This window comes from Penicillium lagena (assembly GCF_028827675.1).
Source record: "Penicillium lagena strain IBT 129212 chromosome Unknown utg000006l_segment0_segment0, whole genome shotgun sequence".
In the NCBI taxonomy this organism is placed as follows: Eukaryota; Fungi; Ascomycota; class Eurotiomycetes; order Eurotiales; family Aspergillaceae; genus Penicillium; species Penicillium lagena.
In genome coordinates, this window is record NW_026623227.1 from 2,774,430 (window position 1) to 2,791,090 (window position 16,661).

Consider the following 16,661-nt stretch of genomic DNA (forward strand, 5'->3'; position numbering starts at 1 on the left):
CCGGTGCGAGCGGGCGGGATTCAGCCCGCCGAGTGTGTTGAGGCAGTTTGACGAATGTGTCCGCCTTTCGAGGAGTTTGCGCTCTGGGAAAACTCAAAAACTTTTTGACGCCTGATTTTTTATTTTTTTTGGTCTGCGTTGGATTCCCTCAGTTTTTTGGGTGGGCTCCATGGATATAGCTTTATGTGGTATTCTCCGTTGTTTTTGTATGTTAGGATGCATGCATACACCTTTTCGTTTGTTCTAAACCTGTAATTTCCAATTGTAGATCTCCAATGTAGTCCTAGGAGTCCTTTGATTGCAGCGAGTATCGAGCTGATCTAATCGAAGCCGCTCAGCCGAGGCCCGGATCTTTTGCCCCGCGGAATCCAGACGATTTCCGCTTCATCTATGTCGCCAATGTCGTGATTGTTCAACCGACTCTCGGCCTGACGAACTCTTGACTTTCATCATACTGGAGCCTGCGGATCCAACGGGAAACTTCAGCAATACACTATCTTTCCTCTGTACTATACAACTACCTGGTCGTACCGACTCGACTCTATTGCAGATATGGCGACACAGCTCGTCCCGCTTCCGGAGGTCGAGCGCCTCAGCGCATCGGTGGTGAGGATTCTGGGAGGGAATCCTGGCAAGGTAGATTTGGATTATCGCAAGGCCAGTAGGGACTACGTGGGCTAACATTGTGATCACCAGTTTACACTACAAGGTATTATTTGATACTCGTCCATAATCACCATCCATCCCTGTCTCTGACACCCACCAGGAACAAACACATATCTAATCGGCCGCGGCCACCAACGAATCCTAATCGACACCGGCGAAGGCAAGCCGTCGTGGGCCACGCACCTCCAGTCCGTGCTGTCCGCCGAAAAAGCCACCGTGCACCAAGCTCTGATCACCCACTGGCACGGCGACCACGTCAATGGCCTCAAGGATCTACGTGCCATCTGTCCCCAGGTTCAGGTCTTCAAGCACCAGCCTGACGACGACACCCAGACGGATATCCAAGACGGACAGGTTTTCTGCGTGGACGGCGCCACTCTGACGGCGTCTCATACGCCTGGACATACGGTTGATCATATGGTTTTTGTGTTGGAGGAGGAGGATGCGATCTTTACGGGTGATAGTAAGTCAAGATTCCCTTCTTTGTTTTAGTATTGGTCATCAGACTAATTGGATGAACAGATGTCCTGGGCCACGGCACCGCCGTCTTCGAGGACCTCAAAACATATCTCTCAAGTCTACACCGCATGCGCGACCGTGTCTCCGGACGGGGATATCCCGGGCACGGTGCCGTGCTGGAGAGTGCGACGGCCCGGATAACGGAGTATATCAAGCACCGCCAGCAGCGAGAAGACGAGGTACTGCGGGTTTTGCGGTATGGAAAGCTGAGCATCGAGGAGAATGAGCCATCGCCTGAGCGCCGACAGCCATTTACTCCGCTAGAGCTGGTCAAGATTATCTACCGTGATGTCCCGGAGAGTCTGCATCTGCCGGCGTCGCATGGCGTATTGCAGGTGTTGATGAAATTGGAGGACGAGGGGAGGACGGTGCATGATCGGGACTCTGGGATGTGGCGGTTGGGGGAGCGGTCTGCGCTGTAGATAGTTGTTGTGGCTCGGTCGGTCTTGAATACAAGTACCTATATTTGGATATACCTGCGACCACTTCCAGGGTTCTGTTGTATAGATTACATCACGGCCCACGTCATGCAATGAGACTTTTAGGCTGGCTGGCCGGGCTGTCCCTGTCGCGCTGTACGGTGAATCCGGATTCTGGTTAGCGAGACTAGGGTTCTAGATCTAGAGTAGTGGTGAATCATCCGCCTACAGGTTGTGTTGTGTGGCTTTCGTGGTCCATTGGTTCTTATCCCCTGCGGTAGTCTTATTGATCTAGGAATAAATAATGGAGACGATGATTATTTTCACCAGAGTCTATCCCTCGAGGCGTTTCTGCTCTTCCATAAATACTATGTAGTGTCCACCAGCTCCACAGTCCAATTGTGACCTCACTGACCACTCTTCCCCGCCGCCCTTGCTCCAACGTCTTTTTCCCGCAACACTCACTCACGGACAGACTTACTTCCCGCTCCCCACGTCTATGCCTGCCATTCCCCTATCATAGCCTGACAAGCTGCCTGTCTGTCTGGCTCTTGCCTCACTAGACCTCGTCGGCTTTTTCTCTTGGCTGCAGCCAGCCATCCTGTCTGCTTGCCCATCATCGACGAGCCTTGAAGCTCACCGGTCTCAACGCGACAGGGGTCTCACCACCTTCAAATACCTCAATCCCTTCTCGCCAGTCCTCCCCCATCCCGCCCGGTGCCCCATCTACCTCCCGCGACCATGCCGTCTCTTGAGGACTCCAGCCCCACTGAAGCACGCCTCCTCCTCGTCTCGAATCGCCTGCCCATCACCATCAAGCGCTCCGAGGATGGCAAATATGACTTTTCCATGTCCTCCGGTGGCCTGGTCAGTGGACTGAGTGGCCTATCCAAGTCAACAACCTTCCAGTGGTACGGCTGGCCCGGTTTGGAGGTGCCCGAGGGGGAGATCTCGGAGGTCAAGCGGCGCCTGAAGGACGAGTACGGTGCCGTGCCGGTGTTTATCGATGATGAATTGGCTGATCGACACTACAATGGATTTTCCAGTAAGTCGTGACTTCTTTGGACGTCGGGCTACAAACTGACCAGACAGACTCAATCCTCTGGCCCCTCTTCCATTACCACCCCGGCGAAATCACCTTCGACGAGTCCGCCTGGGACGCATATAAGGAGGCCAATCGGCTGTTCGCGCAGGCAATCGCCAAGGATGTCCAGGATGGAGATCTGATCTGGGTGCACGATTATCATCTGATGCTGCTTCCCGAAATGCTACGCGAAGAAATCGGCTCTAGCAAGCAGAATGTCAAGATTGGGTTCTTCTTGCATACCCCATTCCCCAGCAGTGAGATCTATCGCATCCTGCCTGTGCGCAATGAGCTGCTCCTAGGTGTCTTGCATTGTGATCTCATTGGGTTCCACACCTACGATTACACCCGGCATTTCTTGAGCAGTTGCTCGCGGTTACTGTACGTGCACCGGCATTTGATTTTTGTCCCGAGCTAATGGAATAAAGGGGACTTGCCACGACTCCCAATGGCATTGAATTCCAGGGCAAGATTATCACCTGCGGCGCCTTCCCGATCGGCATTGATCCAGAGAAGTTCAAGGAGGGCCTGAAAAAGGAGAAGGTGCAGAAACGAATTGCTATGCTGGAACAAAAATTTCAAGGCGTCAAGCTGATGGTCGGTGTCGACCGGCTTGACTACATCAAGGGCGTGCCTCAGAAGCTGCATGCGCTCGAGGTTTTTCTAAGCGATCACCCCGAATGGGTCGGCAAGGTCGTGCTTGTGCAGGTCGCTGTGCCTAGCCGCCAGGATGTGGAGGAGTACCAGAATCTGAGAGCAGTGGTGAACGAGCTCGTGGGTCGGATTAATGGCAAGTTTGGTGAGTCTGCATTTTTCTGCCATCTTTGACGCACATTTCTAATGATCACCAGGGACTATCGAATTCATGCCCATTCACTTCCTGCATAAGTCTGTCAACTTCGACGAGCTCATTGCGCTCTACGCCGTGTCGGATGCTTGCATCGTCTCGTCCACCCGAGACGGTATGAACCTGGTGGCGTACGAGTACATTGCGACGCAACATAAACGCCATGGCGTGCTGGTGCTCTCTGAATTCGCCGGCGCAGCACAGTCCCTCAACGGCAGCATCATCGTGAATCCATGGAACACGGAAGAGCTGGCGGGTGCGTACCAAGAAGCCGTCACGATGAGCGACGAGCACCGAGCGCTGAATTTCAGCAAACTGGACAGATATGTGTCCAAGTACACCAGGTATGTTCACCCCACTATACAAAAAGGAGCATCCAACTAATTTCTTCAAGTGCATTCTGGGGCCAGTCCTTCGTCTCCGAACTCAGTCGGATATCCGCACAGTCGGCAGAGAAGTTCCAGTCGAAGAAAGTGGCCGTCGCCAACGATGCCACAGATGGCGACACCGTTGCCAACAAGCAAGAGGCGTAGGCTAGACCGTTATTAGAGGCTTGGGTACGAACATGGATGCGGCGAAATGTATTTTCTTGTTTACTTTGTGCTTCCGGGACTGGGTATGGGGTTTGTTAGGAATGCGCATGCTGTTCTGATTTAGATTCTAGACAATGGACGTCTCCGCTCGCTTTTGACAGTTCTTGGTAAACTCAGAAGATGTGTTCTATTATTCGCATCTAAAGACTCCTCCCTGGATAATACTCGTAGTTTTGTTCTCGGTGGTGGTGGTCTAGGAAGTGCAAACAGTGCAAACGCCCTAACCAAGAAATTCTCGGCCAGCGAGAACTCCAGCATCTTCACGGCTCTCCTGTAACAACACCAACCATGGCGCTCCCCAGCCTTCTACGGGCGACTCTGCCCCTGCGCCCATCCATTGCCTCCTTCATGAGTCCAGCACGGTCTCAACTCCTCCCTCGCTCTTCTATCCTCACACCAACCATCCGGTCCGCCTCGACAATCACCAGCGACCCAACTCCTTCACAAGAAACCACTCCTCCAACACAACCAACCACCTCTTCCACACAATCATCCTCGCCCATCACCCCGGCAGACCTAACACCACCCTCCCGGCTGCGCACCTACGCCTCCGTCCGCCGCACCGGCACTGTCACCTCGGTCGGCCGGATGGACCGCACCGTCCGCGTCTCCTTCCGCCACCGAGCCTGGGACCGACACATCCGCAAACATTACCCCAAGGAGACGCATTTCCTCGTCTCGGACCCGAACAACTCCCTCCGCGAAGGCGATGTGATTGAATTCTCCTCTGGCGCGCCCAAGTCGCGGCGCGTGCACCACGTCGTCGAGCGCATTGTTGCGCCCTTCGGTACACCGATTGAGGAGCGGCGTCCTGTCCTGTCGCGCGAAGAAAGGGACCAGGAGAGGGAGCGCAAGTGGGCGGCCAAGTATCTGCGCAGGGAGGAGCGGAGGCTTGGGGGTCCCGTTGATCTGGCGGGTATTGCTGGTTTGGAAGGTCAGGTCCAAGCCGAGGGGTTGAGCGATGCGGAGCTGATTCATCGCATTCACGGTGCAAATGAGCGCATTGGACGGGTTAAGCGGCTGGTCCTGGAGAGGACTGCTGCTGCCGAGGCGGCGAGGGTGGAGGCTGGAGCGAAGGCTCGGGCTGAAGCTGTTGCTAAGGAGGAGCCTAAGGAGGAGCCTAAGGAGGAGCAGCTGAAGTATGAATGAGATCCATGGGATCTCTCGTTGGTTAAGAGATCGGTCTGGTATCGGCATATCGGATTCTTTGTACTATACTCTATCTAACTATACATTTCCTTTATTATCATCTTCCTTGGTCAATTAGGAAAGTAACGGTATGACAGTAGTAGAAGAAACTGCATTAAGAACAACCAAGAATATCTGTTCCATGCCTATTTTATACAAGTGTGTAGTACTTTGAAGTAGTTGTGCCAGACGATCCTCGGCCGCGGGGTCACGCCACAACAACCGCTTGTTTACTCCCGAACCGATTGTCTGTTTATCTTCACTTCTCCTTCCTCAACTCCCCACCCACGCTGCATCATCCATGAGCCTCATAATTCATACCTAACTTGACGCATGGTGTAATTTTCTACGTTCTTTTTATTCCGCCTATTTACTCTCTCCGCCGACCGGACCCTGAACCAGCATTGTCGACATGGCTGATGGCCAAGAGGATTTCTCCTCCCTCCCCCTGCCCGACCGGTTCACCCACAAGGTTCGCTCATATCTCTGGTGATGCCTGCGCTGCTGCTGACCCAGATACACAGAACTGGAAGGTCCGCAAGGAGGGCTACGAGGATGCAAAAGCCCAGTTCGAAAAGACCCCCGACGAGTCACATCCAGTGTTTGTCCCGTTCATCCAAGACCCCGGTCTGTGGAAAGGCGCCGTCGCCGACTCCAACGTCGCCGCGCAGATAGAGGGTCTGGCGGCCTACTGCGCTTTCTTGGAATTCGGAGGCACCCAGGCCTGTACACGGTGCGTTAAGGAGAGAGATCTTGTTGCTATGGGTTGACTGACACTTTGTTTATCTAGATCTCGCGGGCAGACGCTTGGCCCTATAGCCGAAAAGGGCCTCTCATGTGCACGACCGGCAGGCAAAGCGAGCGCGCAGGAAGCCCTATTACTATGCGTGGAAGTGGACAAGGCCGATCCCGTGATTGAAGAGCTTCTCCCAGTGCTCTCACATAAAGTGCCCAAGGTGGTCGCAGCGGTGCTGGCGGCCTTGACTCTCCTCTACCATAACTTTGGATGCAAGATTGTCGACCCGAAACCAACCCTAAAAGCCCTGCCCAAGGTCTTCGGACATGCAGATAAGAATGTGCGAGCGGAAGCGCAAGGCCTCACCGTCGAACTCTACCGATGGCTAAGGGAGGCCATGAAGCCGGTCTTTTGGAACGACCTGAAGCCAGTGCAACAGCAGGACCTGGAGAAGCTTTTCGAGAAGGTGAAGCAGGATCCTACACCAAAACAAGAACGCTTCACTCGGGCACAACAGGATGCGATGGCTGCAGCTAGCGCGGCCCCAGCTGGTGGTGACGAGATGGAACAGGTTGATGAAGAATATGTCGAAGAGGATGCTCCAGACGGCGAGGTTTTGGATCTCGCGGAGCCCGTGGATGTCCTGCCCAAGGTCCCCAAAGACCTCCAAGATCAACTCGCCTCATCCAAGTGGAAGGACCGAAAGGACGCTTTGGATGCCCTTTATAATGTCCTGAATGTGCCTCGAATCAAAGATGGGCCGTATGATGAGATTGTGAGATCGCTCGCCAAGTGTATGAAAGATGCGAACGTCGCCGTTGTCACGATAGCAGCCAACTGTGTCGATGTGCTAGCCAGAGGCCTGCGAAAGGGGTTTGGCAAGTATCGATCTGTCATCATGATTCCGATGCTGGAACGTCTGAAGGAGAAGAAACAGATCGTGGCAGATGCCTTGGGCCAGGCGTTGGATGCTGTGTTCGGCTCAACAACTCTGTCAGACTGCTTGGAAGATATTTTCGAATATCTGAAGCACAAGAATCCGCAAGTCAAGCAGGGGACCGTCAAATTCTTGATTGGGTGCTTACGCACGACAAGGGAGGTGCCATCCAAGCCCGAGCAGAAAGCCATCGCCGGTGCAGGCACGAAACTGCTCACTGAGTCCACCGAAGTCATTCGTTCTGGAGGTGCCGAGATTCTGGGTACACTCATGAAGATCCTGGGGGAACGTGCCATGAATCCATACCTTGACGGACTCGATGATATTCGGAAGACGAAGATCAAGGAATACTTCGAGACTGCCGAAGTCAAGGCCAAAGATCGACCCAAGCCAATTGTCGCTCCTAAGGTCGCTGCCCCTAGCAAGAAGATTGCTGCTGCAGGAAAGAAGCCGGCCATGGGGCTGAAGAAACCGGCAGCGGCGGCGCCTCCTGCGATTGAGTCTCCGACCAAACCTGCTGCCAGAAGCATCCCTTCAAAGATCGGTGGTGTCCCTAAACCTGGGGGCTTATCAGGGTCTGGCCTCAAGGCCCCTCAACGAAAACTCGCTGCTCCAGGAAGTATTGCATCACCTCAGAGACGAGTCGTATCTCCCCCGTCAGAAGAGGCAGCACCGCCAGCACCCAAATTCGGTCTTGGACGTGGCCTTGCCGGCCGTCCCATTGCGAAGCCGACGTCGGCGTCCGCTGAAGCTGCTGCCGCCCCGCCTGCCCCAGCAATGAGTGCCATGTCGGCTGCCGATAAGGCCGAGCTGGAAGAGCTACGACTGGAGAAGGATAAATTCAGCCGGATTGTCGAAGAGACGAGGTCCGAGCGCGCAAAGCTCAATTCGCAAATCAACGAGCTTCAAAACCAGAACGCACAGCTGATCGAAGACCATACGCGAGACGTCTTGAGCATCAAGGCCAAGGAGACACAGCTGGTCAGGGCACGCAGTGACGCCGAAGCCGCTGAGGAGAACGTCCAGAAACAGCAGCGAGAAATCGAACGGTTAAAGCGCGAACTGGCCCGAGCACTCCGTGCAACAGCCATGAGCCCGCCCAACGCCACCGCCGAAGCTATGGGTATGGCCGACGCGGCCATATACCAAGAGCCTGCCAGCAACGGGCATGCTGCGCCGCGCTCTGGTCTACACTCAGCCTCCCGGTTCAATAGTGAACGCCCGCGCAGCTACGCATCCGCCAGCCCCAGCGAGGAAAAGGAAAATAATGGCGGCGTGGACTCTCCAGGTCTCGGCTCCCGGGATGGAAGTCTGGGACGGCGCAAGCTGAGCCCGACATACGGTTATTCCGCCGTAGGCAGCCCGACACGCTCATCAACACGGGGCTCTGGCAACCCCACCGATGAAGAACAGCAGCCTCGAAGTGCAGATCAGCCGGAGAACTGGAAGCGTGCAGCTGAAGTGACCAGCCAGCTTAAGGCGAGAATCGAACAAATGAAGGTATGTACTTCCTTTATTATTCTGTATTGATTCATTTTCTGACACATGATGTTTAGGCACGACAAGGACTTCAACGACCTCCTGCTCAACGTTAATGACGGAATGACCACAAATATGCTTATGTTTCTCCCTTTTTCCTATCCTGGATCTCTCACGATCCCATCATGCCGAGGCACCAGCGGTAGTGGCCATCTCTTTTCTTTACGTTACTTGTTTCTTCGGAGCGTCGGGCTGGGGTTTTGAGGATTGTGTCGGTCTTTTTCACGCATGTAATTTCACACCACACCCCCTTTATTTTGGGGGGGCTGCGAAAGCGCCCTCTTTTTTGGCTATCTTCCTGTTTGCTTTTTGAGGCCGATTTATTAAGGGATGGTTCTGTATCGAGTACACACACACCCAGTGCTGTTTGACTAAATCCACGATGTATAACTCCTTTGGTTATCTTCTCGTATTCGTTTTTTTTTTTCGCAAAGCCCTAGTCCACTTGTCCAGATGCTATTTGTAGATGTCTACTACAGGCATGTGCATTGTTATTCCAGATATATCCATGCAACATGCACGCTTTGTCTCAAAACCGCCATCACTCCTTATTGTCGGACATTTCCATCTCAGCCCTAGCCAACCTCTCCAACACCATAACTCTCGCTCTCTCCTCATTACCCCCAGCCCTAGCAATCGCTTCCGCCAAAACACTCTTGAACCTCCTATTGGTCGAATGAAGCGTATCCAAAACGCCCATGGGCCCAAAATTCTCCGTAAACGCAAAATGATGGAAATCATGCTGCAGATTCGACGGCAGGCCGGGGATATTGTAGCCCGAGTGGACGCAGATGGTATTGAACTCCAGAAACAGGAAGATAAACACCGCCTGCGACCAGTGGTGGCGGACTAGTAATGTGCCCAGTGCGTTGGGGAGGAGGTTCGACAGGACATGCTCTGTTGCGGAGCAGTGCGTTGCCGCCAGCCCGACTGGCGCGGTGAATTCGTGGTGCTGTTTGTGGAAGAGCGGGTATAGCGATCCGTGGTGGAGGGTGCGGTGGATATAATAGAAGCCTATTTCTGTGCAGGCGACGTCGAATAGTAGCGTTGTGAGGGTTGTTGTGGCGCTGGGGAGGTATTCTGGTGCCACGGGGTGCAGGGCGTGGCCTAGGTGAGTGCTTAGGAGGAGCATTGGGAATGCTACGAGGACTTGGTTGCGGAGGGAGACGGCTGCGATGCGCAAGTACGCGGCTCCCGCGACCCGTGTGAAGGGCTGCGTTTTGTATTGGAATAGCCAGCGTGGAGAGCCTGTTAAGTCGGCGAGGGCAAAGAGCCCCGCCCATGCCCAGAAGAAGACCGATGTCACGATGAATGTGCCCCATACGTTCACTTTGTAGGCACCGTACGTGGTGTCGAGGTATGTGTACAACTGGTGTCCGGTAGTGGATGCATTAAATGAGATGAAGGCACCGATGACCACCGCATTAGCGGCGATGGAGAGTAGTTTGCCATTTGTGAAGGAGGAGGGCGAATATGCCCAGCGCTGGTTCTGCGGGATGGGTTTGCCGGAGAGGTCCTTGGGGATAGAGCGTGGTAGTGGTTTGGCTGTGGGAGTTGTGGCCGTCATGACAGTGACTATCTGGGATATATACAGGGCGCACACTTTTGTCTGTTGTGTTTATGTCCATACCTCTCTATAAGGTTTCTCTTCTGCCATTCTTCAACACGTGAAATTGTAACGACCTCGGCAACGTTGCTGTTCTGTTGCAAATGCATCTGAGTGGAGCACGGAAGCAATGGGAACGCGCTATGAATAGAGTAGTTAGCTTTAACCTAGTTTGGGGAACTACCATCGAACAGTTATCTACAGGCCAGACATTTGCCAGATATGACCTGCATTCTCATCACTAATAATCGAACGTTCTAGGTACAGAAATGTAGGTTTTGTTTGTGACCAATCTCAACCCCAATCTCCCAGAGCGGAAACCTACGTCATGAACATGGCCACCATGGTAGCCAAAACGAACAAGACACTGAGGTCAGCCCACGGTCGCACACCCAGTGCGTCATTTGAACGGATCATGTTGTCCATAGTGGACTCAGATGTATCACCGGTACCGGCCTGAATAATACCTCCCTGGACATGGGCTGGCACGGTGGAACCCTTTGCACTCGACGCCGCCTTCTTGAATGCATTGAGGGTATTCGGGCCGCTCTTACTAAAAGTATAACGGTCAGTCTTTCATTCTATGGCTCCCACTTGTAGGCTCACGTACGGTGGGTTGATCACTCCAACCATTCCGGACTGGCAGTGCCCAACTTGTGCGCAGTAGAACCAGATGGGCTTGGTATTGTTAACGGTCAGGACGAAGACCTTGGACTAGTGGAAACGTCAGAGAGACCTTCAGAATGTGAACTTGAGATGACAATCGTACCGACTCAGAACCACCAGGGAAGAATCCACTGAAGAAGCTGCTAGAGCTCAATGGGTGGCATGGGTTGTTGAAAGCAGCTTCAACCACCGAGTGGTCGCCCGGAAAGAAGTGGAACTCGACTTTGTCTCCGGGAGATGCGGTGATGGAATTCGGGGAAAAGGTGAAGCCGCTCTTTCCAACATTAACAGAGTGGGTGGAGCTTGAAGAGGGACTGCTCTTAGTCGTGGTCGCAGTCATCTTGGTTGTGGTGGCACCACCACCACCACCTCCACCACCTCCTCCTCCTCCGTAAATCTGAGCCGTAGCCAGAGGAAGAAGGAAGGGAACAAGAAGACATAGAGATGCTCTGACCATTGTTGCAACTGTTTGGACGATTCTGACACTGTTTGCATAGAACTCCTTATGTATGGATTCTACCCCCTCGGAGTCAGTGGATGGCCACCCTTTTATATATACCGCTTCTACGTAGAAGTATAAGCAATACTAATAGGTGTGTATACTTTGTCATTTACCGTTTTTGGCCGTATTCGTATCCAATGAACGTAGTTGGGACGTGATATGGAAGAGCTTCGGCACAGCCATGTTAGCCAGAGAAAGCTGCGTTCCAAATAACTGACAGCATTCAAAGACTAAAACAGCTTACCCCCAGAAAGCTTAAATGACCCCATGCTAGAAGTGGAAAATGCAAACCCTGGATCAGATAACAGACGGGTTCTAGAATGTGCAGAACGACTACTAAGCCAGGCGTCATACCATTTCACGACTCTGGTTGTTCGGATCTGCCTATCACAATTAAGCACAGATGGTCTCTTGACGTCTCAGCCATATGATCTGGCTCTAGGGTGGCGCAGCATAGGAGCTGCATGGAAGGTTTGACGTAAGACACGGGCCGTCATTCCTAATTAGGATGGCACCAACCTTCATAGTCAGACTGCCTGCTTTGCTAAGCAATACCCAAGCAATCCGGGGATGTGGATACGATATCCCGTTTGAGGACACCGGATTGAGTATATCGGGAATTACCATTTCCAGACAATGCGTGGTATCTCAAGATATTTAGTTGGGACCATCTCTTGAGTTATTCTTCCAGTTGGAAAATGGATTTCACCCTTGTCTAAAACAGGAACCGCGTGATATAGAAATATCCAATTGTGAGCTGAGGCATTACAAGCTATCTATTTCCGTTGCAGTCTTTCCTTGGAGAACCAAGTGTATATCATACATTGTTGGCTTTGGGGCCATCTCTAACCAATACCCAGCCACAACCCTCTACTTCTGGGAAATGATGAGTATATACCACTTGTAGAGGTATAAGCAATCGGTGTGTATGCGTGTACGTACTACTCTCTCTTCCCATTTTAGGTCGTTTTCGTATCCAACAAACAAAGCTGAAAAGTGAGATGGAAGAGCCTCGGCATGGTCAGTAACACGCACATCCTTGTCCATAGACCAGCGTCAAGGGAAGGTGTACATTTAAGTAGGTATATCCTGAACCTTGCTAAGAGATGCTGAACGATTGTGCTCCAGGGGATGTCTACTGTCCTCTCAGTCTATCTCGAAGCTAATCCTGGTAGTCAACCATAGCTGTGCCACTTGCGGGTTTACGCTTGAAACTCGCAGCAGCCCCGTAATACGCGTTGGGTCCTACCAGTCAACATCCACGGTGACCATTGTGTAAGAAAGTCTACTTCACTCTCGACCAAGGGAGTTCACATACGAGGGAAAGATACGAGCAGATGATGAATGCCTACCTATTCTATGTCTACATCTACATAGTAGACAGTTGAAGAGGGTGAAATGCATTCAAGGGTATCTGCGGAGGTTGGTACATGAGGGCCATATGAGGAGTTCGTGAGAAAAAAAAAGTTTTTTCTTGTTGGTTAGAACAGGATCCAAAAAAAGGCCGCGACTCGTTCCCACCCATCTAAGCTAAACAGGAATTCAACCGTCAACAAGTCATTCGGAGCCGTTGACTACCTTTCTTGGGGTTCCCATCCGGAAAAAGACAAAGCGCTTTTTGGTAAGGGGTCATTGCCGGTCACACATCAAAGAAAATGCTTAGACCTTGATGGCAGCCTCGGCAGCCTTGCGCTTCTTCTCAGTGCGAGCGTTGGCCTTGGCGCCCATGATACCACCACCCCAGTGGCGGCGGGCCTCCTCGTACTTGTCGGTGTAGCCCTCCTTGACGGCGGACAGGAGCTTGGCGAACTCGGCCTTGTCCTCGGAGCGGACCTCAGTCAGAGCCAGGACGGCGGAGGTCTAGTTGACGGTTAGAGATAAGTCACTTCGGGGATGGTTGGGGTTGCATACCTTCTTGTGGACAACGGTACCCAGGCGAGCCTTGCCCTTGACGATGGCGTAGGGGACACCCATCTTGCGGCACAGAGCGGGGAGGAAGACAACCAACTCAATGGGGTCAACGTCGTGGGCGATCAGGACGAAGGAAGCCTTCTTGTTCTCGACCAGGCCGACAACGTGGTTGAGACCGTACTTGACGTTGTAGGGCTTCTTGGAGACGTCCTCCTTCTTCTTGCCCTCGGAGACGGCGGTGGCCTCCTGGTGCAGACGCTCCTTCTTCTCGGTCTTGGTCTCAGGGCGGTACTTGGCCAGGAACTTGAAGGTCTGAGCAGCGGTGTTGCGGTCCAGGGTGTTCTGGAACTGGGCAAGGGCCGGGGGGACCTTGAGGCGCATGTTCAGAATCTTCTTCTGGCGCTGCATGCGGACATACTCGGGCCACTTGACGAAGCGCGACAGGTTGCGCTTGGGCTGGATGTCCTGGCCAATGCCGAAGTTGCGGGTGCGCTTCTCAATCAGCGGGTTCTGCGGCGGGGGGTGATTAGCAACTCCTCCTTTTCTCGGGCACTCCCAGTGGAAAGAAACGAACCTTGGCCTGCTTCTTGCTAGCACCAGCCTTACCCTGGGGGTAAGGCATGGCAGCGGCTTTCTTTCCAGACTTGGGAGGCTATCATTGAGAAAAGAAGATCAGCGATCGTGTCCACCAAATGCTGCATCTTCTTTTAACTCTAGGGAGGGCATGAGCCGGAGCCGTGTTACGGGCCCTGGTTCATGCCTCCAGCCATATCATCACCAATAGCACACCATCTCTTTCGAGACGATGTGCAATCGGCGGAATTGCTTCGAGACGACGATCTCAAGCCAGACGAAATGTCTTACGACATAGTCGCTGTGTGTAGTCGAAGGCTCACTAGAGCTGAACGAAGTTGTTCAAGTGCTTACCATTGTTGTCGGTTGTCGGGGTGCGCGGGCTGGGCGGTTGACAGAAAGAAAGAAGAAAAAAGAGGAAGCGACGGAAAGAAGAACGAGTGCTTGTGGGCCGTGCGTCATGTGACTCTATCAGGGTTAGGGTTGATAGTGTCATGTGATATACCTTTCCGTAAAGGGAAATCATCACTTGGCGCTACTAGATGATGATGTTCAATGCTATTCATATAATAAACCGTAGATAGTATGGCGTGAATGTGCTATATACAACCAGAAAGGACCCGCTGAAAGACAAATCTATACCCCAGCAACCCAAACGCCATGCTACAGCCAATATTACCGCCAGGCCCCCAGACCAGGAAGCGTACCGCGTCCCAAACTGGTACTCGCCGCTTGGACAGCCTTCCTCTTCCCCAATGAGCCCTCCTGGCTGCGCACACCCGCAACAATCTTCTCGATATTTGTCTCAACAACGACGCCGCCAACAATCATCTCTCCCAGAACGGCATGCATAGTCTCATATCCAAAGATTAGATCCAGCTCGCAAACATTTTCGAACATGCGGTCGAGCGCTTCAACAAAGACCTGAATCAGATCGATGAGCGCCAGTGGTGACTCGGTCGAGGTGGAGATCATGATGAAGGAGAGGGTCGCATAGGTGCGGTAGGTGATCTGGGTTGGGGCATCGGAGGGGCCGTGGGCGGCGGAGGAACTGGCACCACGGGAGAGCAGGGGGGCAGTGGAAGGAAATTGCAGGCGCTCGCTGGGCGCTGGGCGACGAGATGGTAGATCTGGGCGATGAGGGATTGTTGCGTTTGGGTGTCCTGTTCGGCGGGGTTAGCTGGGTGGAAGAAGACTACGGCGGAGGAGTGACAGACCAGCTGCGTGTAGAACTTGGTCAGACGCGGCTGGCCAGTGTTATTGAAGACAAGCACGGCATTGATCATGGTGTGCGACGCCAGAGGGCAGAGAGAGAGACGGGGAGTTGGAGTTGGAGGAAGTGATGGAGTTGGTTATCTTATCGTTCGTAGGTGATGATCTTCTCCCGTGCAAAACACGACACTGACTTCCTTTGCGCCCCAAGCATGACCAGCATGCTCCTCTCTAGAGCGGCTGCAGTTACATCTCGATTGCCTATCTCCACAAGAGCCCTCTCCTCATCCTTAATATCATCCTCATCCACACCACCACCATCACCACCATCTAACACGCGCGAACTTCAAGACCTCACCCCGACAGACCTATGCTACTACTGGGACACTCAACCACCACAACCGGCCCAACTCGCCTTCGCCGACAAGATCTTCACACCATCCCGCCACTCGCCAATCAAGCTATGGTCCGCCAGCAAATTCCGCACGACGCCGCTCTCCTCGCTGGAGCCCGAAGTGGCCTTTCTGGGGCGGTCGAATGTCGGCAAGAGCTCCTTGCTGAACGCGATAATGGGCCAGGAAATCTGCTGGACATCTTCGAGGCCCGGTCGAACGCGAGAAATGAATGCGTTTGGCATTGGGGGCACGAAGGGCGGAGAGCATAAGGTTGTTCTTTTGGATATGCCGGGTTATGGGAAGGCGAGTCGCTCGGAATGGGGCGCGGAGATTATGAAGTACCTCCAGGGTCGGAAGCAGTGAGTAGAGCTTTATTGATATCTCGTCCTAGGAACTGACGGACGGACTGGATTGCAGACTCCGTCGAGCATTTCTGCTTATAGACAGCGAACACGGCATCAAGCAAACCGACGCAGACATCCTGAGTCTCTTCCGGCGGTATGCCATTCCGCACCAGATCATTGTGTCCAAGGTAGACAAGGTCCTGTCGAAGAAGAAGAAACTCAAGTTTGGTGTGTCGTCCGCTGGCATTGAGCGGCTGCAGAGCATGCTCCGTGATCTCAAACCTGTTGTTCAGCCGGATTTCAGCGTCTCCGAGGGACCCGGTGCCCTCGGTGAGATTATCACCGCTGGCGCTGAGACGTTGACTAGCACGGGTCAGGCACTGGGTGTTAATGCCGTCCGCTGGGCGATTCTGTCGGCGGCGGGGATTGGGGAGGATATAGTGGCCAAGTGAGCTTCGTGAGTGTGAGATGGGGTACGTATCCATCTCATCGAAGCTCTCATCGTGCTTTCTTTGTAGCTCCTGAGCCTGGAGAGGGCTATATCTCTTTTTACCCGCTTCTTCTCGCCGTGAACGAGACCGCGCGAAGATAGACCTGCAGAGGTCATTCTTCCACGCCAGGGTTGATAACCGTGCACTGTACAAAGGTATTGAACCATTTTCTCGTCTTGCACACATCCCTGTCTATACTGACTTAAGGATTCCAGTCGTTCCGTTGCTCTATTGTACAATATACCATCCTTGGACTGCTCCTCGACCTACGAGCTGTGAATACTGTTGATGATGCATCTGTACTGGTGTTTGATACCACGTTTATCCCAGCAGGACTGGGTCACCTTTCATTGTACTATATCTACTCCTATACTCGGCATATAATGAATATTTTCATCTGGAGACGATATATCCCTCCCCATTGGAACCAAGC

The 16,661-nt window shown here is 53.1% G+C and overlaps 9 protein-coding genes across 9 annotated transcripts; 5 read left to right on the top strand and 4 right to left on the bottom strand.

Moving 5' to 3' along the window:
- Nucleotides 1-552: 552 nt before the first annotated feature.
- On the top strand, nt 553-1,607 carry N7510_009277 (uncharacterized protein; the record flags this gene model as incomplete). Its single annotated transcript, XM_056981202.1, has 4 exons — nt 553-636; nt 697-709; nt 767-1,129; nt 1,189-1,607. The coding sequence occupies 4 exons, from the start codon at nt 553-555 to the stop codon at nt 1,605-1,607; spliced, it is 879 nt and encodes a 292-aa protein (XP_056831411.1).
- A 738-nt stretch (nt 1,608-2,345) lies between these two features.
- N7510_009278 (glycosyltransferase family 20 protein) lies at nt 2,346-4,068 on the top strand (the record flags this gene model as incomplete). The annotated part of the gene is made up of 5 exons (XM_056981203.1): nt 2,346-2,649; nt 2,697-3,069; nt 3,117-3,487; nt 3,540-3,879; nt 3,930-4,068. 5 exons carry the CDS (start codon nt 2,346-2,348, stop codon nt 4,066-4,068), a joined length of 1,527 nt encoding a protein of 508 aa, XP_056831412.1.
- A 348-nt stretch (nt 4,069-4,416) lies between these two features.
- Nucleotides 4,417-5,277, top strand: N7510_009279 (uS17 family ribosomal protein; the record flags this gene model as incomplete). The annotated part of the gene is made up of 1 exon (XM_056981204.1): nt 4,417-5,277. The coding sequence occupies one exon, from the start codon at nt 4,417-4,419 to the stop codon at nt 5,275-5,277; it is 861 nt and encodes a 286-aa protein (XP_056831413.1).
- Nucleotides 5,278-5,728: 451 nt separating this feature from the next.
- Nucleotides 5,729-8,584, top strand: N7510_009280 (putative spindle pole body component; the record flags this gene model as incomplete). Its single annotated transcript, XM_056981205.1, has 4 exons — nt 5,729-5,788; nt 5,841-6,049; nt 6,107-8,489; nt 8,546-8,584. The coding sequence occupies 4 exons, from the start codon at nt 5,729-5,731 to the stop codon at nt 8,582-8,584; spliced, it is 2,691 nt and encodes an 896-aa protein (XP_056831414.1).
- Nucleotides 8,585-9,069: 485 nt separating this feature from the next.
- On the bottom strand, nt 9,070-10,095 carry N7510_009281 (sterol desaturase family protein; the record flags this gene model as incomplete). Its single annotated transcript, XM_056981206.1, has 1 exon — nt 9,070-10,095. The coding sequence occupies one exon, from the start codon at nt 10,093-10,095 to the stop codon at nt 9,070-9,072; it is 1,026 nt and encodes a 341-aa protein (XP_056831415.1).
- A 360-nt stretch (nt 10,096-10,455) lies between these two features.
- Nucleotides 10,456-11,257, bottom strand: N7510_009282 (cupredoxin domain-containing protein; the record flags this gene model as incomplete). The annotated part of the gene is made up of 3 exons (XM_056981207.1): nt 10,456-10,683; nt 10,741-10,848; nt 10,904-11,257. The coding sequence occupies 3 exons, from the start codon at nt 11,255-11,257 to the stop codon at nt 10,456-10,458; spliced, it is 690 nt and encodes a 229-aa protein (XP_056831416.1).
- Nucleotides 11,258-12,961: 1,704 nt separating this feature from the next.
- On the bottom strand, nt 12,962-13,835 carry N7510_009283 (60S ribosomal protein eL8; the record flags this gene model as incomplete). The annotated part of the gene is made up of 4 exons (XM_056981208.1): nt 12,962-13,162; nt 13,214-13,525; nt 13,583-13,723; nt 13,788-13,835. The coding sequence occupies 4 exons, from the start codon at nt 13,833-13,835 to the stop codon at nt 12,962-12,964; spliced, it is 702 nt and encodes a 233-aa protein (XP_056831417.1).
- Nucleotides 13,836-14,461: 626 nt separating this feature from the next.
- Nucleotides 14,462-15,072, bottom strand: N7510_009284 (putative AP-3 adaptor complex subunit sigma; the record flags this gene model as incomplete). The annotated part of the gene is made up of 2 exons (XM_056981209.1): nt 14,462-14,916; nt 15,000-15,072. The coding sequence occupies 2 exons, from the start codon at nt 15,070-15,072 to the stop codon at nt 14,462-14,464; spliced, it is 528 nt and encodes a 175-aa protein (XP_056831418.1).
- A 138-nt stretch (nt 15,073-15,210) lies between these two features.
- On the top strand, nt 15,211-16,189 carry N7510_009285 (translation initiation/elongation factor MRX8; the record flags this gene model as incomplete). Its single annotated transcript, XM_056981210.1, has 2 exons — nt 15,211-15,752; nt 15,811-16,189. The coding sequence occupies 2 exons, from the start codon at nt 15,211-15,213 to the stop codon at nt 16,187-16,189; spliced, it is 921 nt and encodes a 306-aa protein (XP_056831419.1).
- Between the last annotated feature and the right edge of the window lie 472 nt (nt 16,190-16,661).